Source organism: Daktulosphaira vitifoliae, unplaced genomic scaffold (genome assembly GCF_025091365.1).
Source record: "Daktulosphaira vitifoliae isolate Bord-2020 unplaced genomic scaffold, ASM2509136v1 Scaffold_59, whole genome shotgun sequence".
NCBI lineage: Eukaryota > Metazoa > Arthropoda > Insecta > Hemiptera > Phylloxeridae > Daktulosphaira > Daktulosphaira vitifoliae.
The window spans coordinates 122-12034 of record NW_026099628.1 but is presented as its reverse complement, the minus strand read 5'-3'; the positions used below and the strand labels follow the sequence as shown (position 1 = coordinate 12034).

At 26.8% G+C, this 11913-nt stretch overlaps 1 protein-coding gene across 1 annotated transcript in view; it reads left to right on the top strand.

The window, feature by feature from the left end:
- The window catches only part of LOC126908969 (uncharacterized), a 7191-nt gene extending 3519 nt beyond the window's left edge, over positions 1-3672 (top strand). Inside the window, exons 3-4 of the mRNA XM_050691318.1 lie at positions 1740-1973; positions 3528-3672. Coding sequence (XP_050547275.1) covers positions 1740-1973; positions 3528-3628 — 335 coding nt within the window. The 3' untranslated portion in view covers positions 3629-3672. The remainder of the gene's footprint in view (positions 1-1739; positions 1974-3527) is intronic.
- Positions 3673-11913: the final 8241 nt, after the last annotated feature.

Genomic DNA, 11913 nt, shown 5'->3' with positions numbered 1-11913 from the left:
AGTTTGCTGGATGGTTGGCATTGCACAGTGCGCAGGTGGCAGGAGTTTCGCGTGACTTGGAACAGTTCATGGAGAGATGATTTCCGCCACACTTAACGCAGCGTGGACTATAGCTGCAATAGCTTTTAGTATGACCACAATTTAAACATTGGGGAATCTGTCGTTGTTTGTGTGGCTCTTCGACTTTTATTTTTGTGTGAAGTATGGATGTGACATCAAATATATCACTATTGTTCTCATCGATCTCAAGGTCTACAAAGAACAGTGGTAATGGGATTTTGGTTTGATGATGAATAATATTGGTGACTTGTCTGACAGAATGACCAATTTCTTCAATTGCTGCTGAGATTTCGGAAACGAGAGTCGATGGATGGAGATTTCTTAACACTACTCTATAAGCTTTATCAGATTTTAGTTGATACGTGTGGTACTCTGCATCATTGTCTTTCAGAAAGTGGATTATTTTACGATAGTTATCAGGGGTGTCAAGCTGGAGTTTAAGATGCGAAGACGTTGACTTACAGCTGAAACTGTCTGGTCCAGTGATAGCAACTATTTCTTTGGATAGTTCGAAAAAATCTTTTACGCCTTTAACGAATATCGGTGGCGGCAGATCTAGTTTCTTTTGTGTATGTGTGGTAGAGTGCACGGACCCCTGACTTTGCATGTCGACTTCAACTGGATTGTTATCGATAGAGTTGGCGGAGTAGGTCTCATTATCGGCAAGGACAGAGTAGCGGTTTGGAGAGACAAAGAATCTTGATTTCTTGGTAGCAGTAGTAGCGACGGAGTTAGCGGTGTAAGTGGGGGTCACCGGTGAAGAAGGTAGAGAACGTTTATTAGCTGCTGATTGAAAAATATAGTGTTTTATTTTTATTTATAATATCGTAAGCTACCAACTAATAACATTAAAAGTATTACCATACAATTTAATTAATTAATACAAATCAGACAGATTTTGATCTAAAGTAATTACGTTTAAATATCATTGGACTAGATTATTTTTACAATAGTTAGAACAAAAAAATACTTTGGTAGAAAAACTTATTATAAATAAGGACTATTTGTTCTCAAAAGGCCTCATAGAATTCGAAAAAATTATAAAATAGTTGAAACCTTACCAAATTTAACAATTATAAATAATAGTTTTATGTTATAAAGTAAGCTAGTTTTATGAAAAAGATACAACTTCAAATGTTGTGTTAAATAGTTATATATCATATCCAAGTGCTAATTATAATTTCCCACCTTAAAAAAATATTTTTTTTAAACCATAAATGCAATGTTTGATATTTTTTGGAGAGTTATTTACATTTCTGGGATTTCATGAAGCTAAAATCATATATATTTGGGCCTATGGAAAAAAATGGTAGTTTCTCTATTGCGTGCCGTGTTTTATTTTTACCTTTTTCAAAACGTGATTGTGTCTGCGGTATTAATAACTAGATGACTTAAGTTCTCTTTATTGTCGTATTTAGTCGAAATGTTTTGAAATATTTGTTTCAAACTAATATTTCATATATATACAATTTAATCAATATAATAATTTAAACGTCTTAGAAAGTATTATTAGATTTTCAATTAACATAAAAAACTATTTCTTGTATAAATTATTATTTATAATATTATAATATATTAAGTGATATTTAAATGTCGGTCAGTGATTATTGAATAATAAAATTATTGATAATACCATTTTACTTTTAAATAAAAATGACACATTATTTTTACTTCAAAAGGAGACGAATTAATGACATTGGATCAGTTTTCAAAACAAATACTAGTAGTTGCAAAAATAATTGAGCGTAAATTACACACTATTTATAGAAATAATTTAAATCGAAGTACAAGAAAGATGACCATATCAGAACTTATGGCAGCTTTAAATGAATTACAAATGGGTGTCGGAAGAATTGATGCAGCTAGATTAATAGGTGATGAACGGGCAAACTCAAGAGATATCAGCTTTCCAAGTAAAATAAATTTTACGTTAAATGTTTTTAGACTTTTAGACTTTTCATCTAAGGCCAATGTGATATACTTCAATAAGTTATCATAACTCCAAGATTTATGGTTAATCTGTCGTCGGAATGGCGAATGGAATCTTAATTTATTGAATTTATTTATAGCCTAACAAATTGTAGTTACTCAAAATGGAATAAAATAGGTTGGGGGTAGTAAATGGTTAAATAGTAGCACGAGGGTGGTTGTCTATTTTGGGTTACTACTTATTTATATTTATATATCCTTTGGGGTCATAGAGTCCGAGGGTTTTAGAACAATAAAGACAAGTAGATATGAAAAAATAAAAGTATGTCCTCTTTATTGAGGAATATAAGCTAATAAATTTGTAAACACCTTTAATAGGACACCGAGGTAACGGAGAGGTAATCCGACCCTCCAGACCCTGTAATATATATATGTATAAAGTGTTAAAAAATTAGCAAAATTACTCTTGATGTTAAAAGAGATTAATATTATATATATACATATATAATACAAATAAATGGATAATATAAACTGACGTACTTCGTGTTCTGTAATATCCAATTAATTCAATGAAGATGAATGGAGTATTTACCAGAAATACCAATTTCCACTCAATATTATATATTTACGATAATAAAGTCTTTATACAATAAAATAAATTCTAAACACGAATAAGGTATGCACAATAAAATAACTCAAATGGCAGCACGGGGCCGTGACCAAAAAATAGAAGCGAGAGTGATTCGTAAAAACGAACTGAACTCTCAATGGATTTCAGTGCTTTTAATAGTATTAAAAAGATACCCCCATATCCAGGAATATTGCCATTTGCGCTATCCATGATTATATTTTATTGTTTTAAAATATACATTACATGATAATTATATTAGATAGCACAGTTAACAATGTATAAATTGAAATGTATATAAATAATAAGAAATTGTGTTGAACAGTGTACATGTTATGACAGATAAGTTATTTGTTTGCTTACAAGTAATATAAAATACAGATTATAAATTTTTCATTGATAAATGTAACATACATAATGCAAAGCATTGAGCATTATACGACAAATTGGAACCATTCGCAATAGATTCCCATATACCATAAAATATTATTAAAATTTACTTTTACTACTTGATCTTATTACGCCTTAATTTGTAATAAGGATTTCTAATTTTACTTGATATTATAAAATTCATTTTTACTTAATAAAATTATATGTATTATTTTTATTTAAGTAATTTTTAGAATAAAATATATTAGATATATTAGTAAAATAACTTTTTATTCGTTATCCAAATAATTAAAGCCATATGGCTAAAATGTATTTCAAAAAAAATAAAAATAGCCGATAAATACACTTATTTTTATTATTATCGATAGTCGTTTTAAATTATAGGGATTATCGAAAAAATTATAGTTGATAAAAAGTTACTTTATTAATTTATCAAGTTGAATTATTCGAGTATTAAATAAAAAACTCACATCTAGTTACTTTTAATCAATTAATAATACTTTTGTTTATTTTTTCATAGATTTCAGAAACATGGTCGCGGTATTATATTACAGAGAAGTTGATGATGTATTAATAGAACTAAGGAATGCAGATGGGTTCGAATTTGTCTTCAGGTCTTGAGGCGAAGATGAGAAGGTATTAATTTTACTAAGATGTGTTTTTTTTTGTGTCTGTTTCCACTTATTCTCAGCTCTCACCGAACCGATTTCATTCATCCATACGTCAAAAGATCACTAATCATATATAGTTGAAGAAATTTTTCATAAAAATTGAAAAAATATCCCTTGTCCACTGTAAAAGAGGGACATCCCCATAAAAGATACAATTTTGAAAATTGGTTAATTTTCGACATTTTTTAAACTTTTTTTTTAAAACTGCGATAAATTTTTTAAAAATGAACAAATCAAAAACATGTTTTTTACATAGAAACCTTAGGTATTATTTTATTTGATATAAATTTTGTCAAAATCTAACCCTTTACTTGCCCACAGGAGCGTATTCAAAATAACAACTATTTCATAAAAAACCCAGCACAGTGGGGTCGAGAAATAGTGAAGACGTTGCATAGTTCGGTCCAGTATAGATTTAATCTGACTGTGATTAAAATNGCGAAATAGTGAAGACATTGCATAGTTCGGTCCAGTATAGATTTAATCTGACTGTGATTAAAATCACTATCATAAGAAACGCTTCGATGCATATCTATAGATAGTGTTTAATTTAAAAAAATTGATGGATAATTACAAAAGCAACATCGACTTCTATTTCCTTAATTATACCCAGATTAGTAATTATTTTAATAAGATATTATATAAGTTTTAAAATTAATTGTTTTAGAATTATTATTGATTTTGATTTTTAATATGTTAAAAATAATCATGTTGAACCTACTTTTTTTGTCCTTTAAAATGAAAGTTTTAATAAAAAAAAATGAATTTACTACTGTAAATTTTGGTAACCTATCCACATTGGTATATATAAGATTTTATATTTCTTGTATAATACATTTAATTGTTATAATTATATCTTGTGAAATTTATTCTACATTCAAACATACAGTCCACTCACCTTATTATTTCTCCTCGTCATAGCTAAAAACTTATGACAAAACAAAACCACGAACGTTAACAACCCGCGTGAATACCACCGGGCGCTGCGTTCAAACATTGGTCCTTCGGGCTGGATATTTATTTGTCTTAATAATGGCCCCGAGGCATTCTAAAGTAAATCTGGAAGAAAAGACTCTCATTGGAGCACGCACTTTACGGGATAGTTCTCTTAAATCGATTACTGAAATTCATAAATTCGCCATTAAGTTTAAGTTTGACATTAACCTTAAAGAACAGTTTGAAGTACGCGTTCGTCAATAAGTGTTCTCAAAAAACAAAAAATTAAATTGTTAAGATTAATATGCAGTCAGGAAATTTTATAATTACTATTTACAGTAAATTTATCAAAAGACTTCGGTTTTTTTTTACATTTTTATCGTAATAGATAACTTAAATAAAAATCATAGTAATCACTTCTAATTAATTTTTGGTATTTAAAAAGATTTTACAATGGAAATATTCAGAATTTAATTAATTTAAATGATTTACTTTAACTAATAGAACCAATAAAAAAAAGTTGTTAAAAAGATTTACTCATTGAGCGTATTATAAAATTTGATTATAATTGTAAAAATCCATCGTTAAATTCAGATGAAATTAAAAATAATTTTTTTTTTAATTTATGATTTATATAGCAACATGTTACAAAAAAATTCGGAATACTATAGAATACTATAGTAGCTCACACAAATAGAGTAAAAAAATTAATAAATTACAAAGTAAAATTATTTACTTTTGTAGTTGAAAACTATTATATTAAACTTAATTCGTCAATAAATACTTTTAAAATATTAGAAATTAATGATTTTAATTGTTTGTATGTATAAAGCTGGTTAAGCTACTTGTTATTTGATTAAGGGATTTTTATTTCAATTTTTAAAGGGTAATATCTTCAACTAAATACGAATTGTAATTATTTGACGTATCGTTCATATAAGTAGGTCAAGTGAAGATTGGCAAAATAAATCGTTGCCACAAAAAATAACATATAGTAAAATAATATTAACAGAAATAAGAAATTTCTTCTCACGAGGGGAGACTATAGTGATGGGATCTTTGATATTTATTGAAGTTACTGAATCTAAATGAAATAAAAATCAAATGATTTGAAAAAAGTTTTTCTAACTCAAAAAAAAAACAAAATATTAATCGCCATAGGCGAATCCGAACCTCGTACCCTATGCGTGAAAAATACAAGTATTACCGATTCGGCAACTGTTTGTCGTTGTTGTTGTATGATAAAATTAGCAATTTAAGCTAACTGAAATTTAAAAATTACTCTTTCGACTTTAAAATAGTAAAAAATTAAAATAGGTTTACTTTTTTATGTCTTATGAACTTTATTCTATGTCAAATAAATTATATAATATTCATGAAAGTCAGTATATTTCCCTTATAAGATATTTTAAAATAAATTAAATACAAAACCCAGGATTTTAACACAAAAATAACGTTTTTTTAACTACGGCAGCCGTTTGCATTTAGAAGATAAAGTGTCGGAACAAATTTTTTTTTCATTTTATAGTACATAAAATAAGCTTTAATTTGATATTTGTTTAAAGGATGCACTATTTCTGGAACATTTTCAAAAGTTAACTTTAAAAAATTAGTTTTTGTAAAAAGTTGCTATTTTAAATCCCCCCCTGTGAGCAGGTTAAGTGTTAGATTTTTAAAAAATGTTATCAATGAAAGGTAAATATCTTAAGTTTTAGTATAAAAAAAAATTATGGTTGTTTGTTGATTTTTAAAAAAGTTATGGATTTTTTAAGAAAAAAATTGAAAAAAATTACAAAATTTACTGATTTTAAAAATTGTAATTTTTTTGAAGATTTCCCCCAATTGCGAGAAACAAGGTAAAATTATTCAATTTTTAAGGATAATGTCTGTAACTAGATACGATTTGTGATCTTTTGACGTATTGTTGAAAGAAATCGGTCCAGTAAGAGCTGAGAAAAAGTGGTAACAGTAGCAAAGTTGGGTTGACGCACAGTTTGTATGAGGTATAGATGGGACAAGTATAGATGATATCTGACAGTGATTAAAATCACTATCAAAAGAAACGCTTCGATGCAAATTTGTAGATAGTATATCATTTAGAGAAATTTGTGGATTATTCCAAAAGCAACATCAACTCTTATTCTTTGATTATGTCCTGATTAGTAGTTCTTTCATTTTAAAATATAATATATGAATAAATACTAATTATAATTATTAAATTTAGTATGAAATTAATATTTCGATCCTACGTGAGAGCTGGATCGAACTATACCTAATATCAATATTACTATTCACATATTAAAATAAAAAGTATTTTCTTTAACTATTATCAAAGTTTCACATGATATCAAACTATTTATTTGTTGGGTTTTATGTGAGTTCAGACTACTTATTTTTAAGTATGGCCTCTAAAATATAAAGGGATCGACTAGAATTTATATTTAAATATTAACATGTACAGAATAGAATTTAATTTTCAGAAAAGAAAAGTTAATTAATTAAAAACTAATTAAAGATAATCATCTTTATTTTAAAAATTAAAATAAAAATCTCAATATTATGCTATATTATTTTTTTATGGAAAATATCGCTACCATAAAAAGTGATGAGTATAAAAAAATTTAAACCATAAAAACTCTATCACTAGTTATAACTAGGCTAGTAAAATTCGAGATGGGTTCTTTATAGTTGTGGGCCCACGGGTGTACGCCCTTAATCCGGTTTGAAAGAAATCCATCCATGTAAAAATAAATCGTATGATAAAATTAAGTAAATTTATTAGTACAAATAGATTTTTAAATTTTCCTGTCGAGCCTGTGCTTATTCATTCGCTATGCTACAAAAAATACTTGACATGGTACCACATATTAGCATTACGCTTATTATACTTATGTCTTGTTTTTCTCATCAGTCGCTTTACTACATCACGATTCTAGCCCGATTACAATTTCCCGGTTTTTTACACAAAAGTTGCAAAGTCTATCTGCTGAACCACGAACGACCAGTAATTATGAACTCCGTAAGTTATTAATCATTATTATTTTAAAATATCTAACAAATGTTTTTCTTATGGTTTGATATGATAATAGGTTTCGACTAAAAAATTAAATAATGTTACTTTGTAATTTATTAATCTTTTAACTTTATTTGTGTGTTACTATTAGTCTATAATATTCCACATATTTTGGTAACATGTTGCTATATAAATCATTTCTACAAAAATGATAATTAGTTTCACGTGAATTTAAAAATGGATTTTTACAATTATAACAAATTTTATAATACGCTCAATTGAGTACATCTTTTTAACAACTTTCTTTTATTGATATTAGCTTCGATGCGAAGCTGAGAAGGTATTGGTTTTACTAAGATGTGTGTTTTTTTTTTTTTTGTCTGTTACCACTTTTTCTCAGCTCTAACCGAACCGATTTCTTTCAACAATACATCAAAAGATCACAAATCGTATCTAGTCGATGACATTACCCTCAAATATTGAAAAAAATTCCCTCGTTCCCATAAAATGGGGGAAACCTCCAAAAAAATTACAAATTTTCGAAATTTTTTCAACTTTTTTTACTTAAAAGTGCCATAACTTTTTCAAAAATGAAAATATTTTTTTTTATATATGCATGAAGTCATTACCTATCATTTGGTATATTTTTTTTATAAATTTAACCCTTAACCTGCCCACGAGGGGGGATTTAAAATGACAACTTTTCTACAAAAAATTAACTTTTTCAACTTAAATTTTGAAAGTGTTCCGGAAAGTCTGACACTTTTATATATATATTAAATTAAAGCTTATGTAATATACTTTATTATACAAAAAAAAAATTTCGGACTTTATTTTGTCTTCATGGTGAAAATGCTATTATTGTGTGAAAATTCTCGATTTTATTTTTTTATTTTTAACTTTTTAATGTTATAAATTAATGAAAAGTGTATGGATCAACACAATTTTTTTATAAGAAATAATATTTTTTAATAATCCCTTTTTCATTTGACTTACTTTATCTTAATCAAGATATTAATAAGGAACTAGCAGATCATATAGCTTTTGGAATAATACATCAATATTTTAAAATTAAACACTATCAAATCTAAAGATTTGCATCGAAGCGTTTTTTTTTTATAGTGATTTTAATCACTGTTAGATATCATTATACTTGATCCAACTATGCCACGTCACTACTGTGCCGCGATCCCCCTGTGCTAGGTTGGGTTTTTTTAGTTAAAGTAAATCATTAAAATTAATTCAGTTCTGCATATTTCAATTGTAGAATCTTTTTAAACATCAAAAGTTACTTGGAAATGATAACTATTGTATCTATTTAAATGATGTCGATAAAACTGCAAAAAAATGTTGAGCTTTTCTGATAAATTTACAGTAAATAGTAATATACAATTTCCTGACTGCATATTAATCTTAACAATATTGTTTTAATGATGATAAATTAGTTATTTTCTTCAACTGAATAAATTTTTATTTTTATTTCACAAAAGAATTGACCAATAAAAATCAACAGGAATTCCCACTAAACCTAATATCCGCTTTTAAAAAGCTCAAGTACAATTTATGAGAATTTATATCTTGTGATTTATAGGATCACATGTAAAATTATAAATATATATTTCCATAACAATTTTTTGTCGAAAAATATTTGTCCAGTTATATTCACGTATATTTTGCTTATATAAAATGTTATATTATATAAACTAATAACAGTTTTTATAAATATAAATATTATTTTGAATAAATATTATTATTATAACATTTAGATCAGCTAAATCTATGGTTCAAAAAGCTGGGCAGTTGACAAGAAAGTAAAGTAGAGAGTGAGTGTAGCAGAGATGAGAATGCTTAGATGGATGAATGAAGTAACTAGATAGGATATGATAAGGAACGAACATATAAGAGGGAGTATAGGTGTTACGTCAATCGTAGAGAAGATGAGAAAAAATATATTTGATGGTCATGTTATGCAGAGAGAGGAATCGGAAGCTGCAAGAACAGTTATAGATATGAATATTGAAGGAAGAAGATATAGAGTAAGACAAAAAAAAAGCGATGGGGGATGTCATTGAATGCGATATGAAGACGGCTGATGTGAGCGTAGATGATGTGGGTGATTGTGTCAAGTTTAGGATAAGGATTGCCGACTCCAAGTAGTTGGGATTATGGCGAGGAAAAAGAAAAAGATTTTAACTGTAAGACTTATATTTTTTATGTGAAATAGGAAATTAAATTTTGTTGTTCTTAAATAGAAAATTTAATATTTTAATTAAAAATGAAATAATTCCTAAAGTATGTGAAATAAAGAAAATATTGTATGCGTTTATTTATGATCAGTTACAATTAGGTGAAGTTATTTCAATTATTTTTACACTTTCTTTTCAGATTAATATCAGAAAAAAATGTTAATATTAGAATTTTTTTCATTTTTGGAAGTATAGTATATTCGATGCATTTGATTTTATTAATTAACATTTAGTACTTGAATTGATCGAGAACGCAAAAAGATAGAGCTCCTCTTCTAAAATCAAAAAAAAAAAAAACTTTAATTAAAAAATACTTATTATATGAGATAAATATACTATAAATGTCTTTCAGATATTATATAATTTAAAATAAAAATGTTTAAACTATTTAGAATAGTGTAAACAGGCTGTAAAAGTTAAAACACTGGGTATTTATTCAAAATTAACAACAAATTATTTTCTGAATAGTTAGAGTTATCTGTTTATTACATCAACTTTTTCAATTTTGAGACACGTTTGCCACAGGCTTAACGAAATATAAAACTATTTATATTATTTTATTATTACAAATTACTCTGCCGCGCTCTTCCACCACTCAACTTCTGAAATACTATTCTCAAAAGTTCTTATAAAATAAAAAATCCAGCACAGGGGGACGCGGCACAGTGATGACGTGGCATAGTTGGATCAAGTATAATGATATCTAACAGTGATTAAAATCACTATAAAAAAAAAACGCTTCGATGCAAATCTTTAGATTTGATAGTGTTTAATTTTAAAATATTGATGTATTATTCCAAAAGCAACATGATCTGCTAGTTCCTTATTAATATCTTGATTAAGATAAAGTAAGTCAAATGAAAAAGGGATTATTAAAAAATATTATTTCTTATAAAAAAATTGTGTTGATCCATACACTTTTCATTAATTTATAACATTATAAAGTTAAAAATAAAAAAATAAAATCGAGAATTTTCACACGAAAATAGCATTTGGTAGCCATTTTCGCTGTGAAGACAAAATAAATTCTGTAATTTTTTTTACATAATAAAATACATTATATTAGCTTTAATATAAGATATATATAAAAGTGTCAGTATTTCCAGAACACTTTCAAAAATTTAGTTGAAAAAGTTCTCCTATCTATATGCATTTTTATGTTTTGAACTCCCCCCTGTATTAAGGAAAATGGTCTGATTTAAAAAAACAGTATGTCGAATGAAAGATGTATGTAAATACTACTTCTCATTAAAAATTTGTATTGATCCATACACTTTTCAATAAGATATAGGATAATAAAGTTAAAAATGTAAAATACAAAATCGAGAATTTTCACACAATAATAGCATTCGGTAGCTATTTTCACCGTGAAGACAAAATAAATTCTGTAATTTTTTTTACATAATAAAATACATTACATTAGCTTTAATTTAAGCTATATATAAAAGTGTCAGTATTTCCGGAACACTTTCAAAATTTAAGTTGAAAAAGTTAATTTTTTGGGAAAAAGTTGTCATTTAAACCCCCCCTGTGGGCAGGTCAAGGGTAAAATTTATAAAAAAAATAAACTAAATGATAGGTAAAGACATTAAGCATCTATAAAAAAAAAATTTATTTTGATTTGTTCAATTTTGAAAAAGTTATGGAAGTTTTTAGTTAAAAAAATTGAAAAATTTTCGAAAATTAGCTATTTTAAAATTTGTAATTTTTTTGGAGGTTTCCTCCACTTACGGGGAACAAGGGAAATTTTTTAAATTTTTGAGGGTAATTTCTTGAACTAGATACGATTTGTGATCTTTTGACGTATCGTCGAAAGAAATCCGTTTGGTGAGAGCTGAGAAAAAGTGGTAACAGACACAAAAAATAAAAAGTAATACCAATACCTTCTTAGCTTCNCACAAAAAATAAAAAGTAATACCAATACCTTCTTAGCTTCGCATCGAAGCTTAAATTATTGGTAGTAATTTATAAAAGACAAGAATATAAACATATTTTATTAATCTATCTGTATATTATAGTCCTATAATAATAAATTTTCCA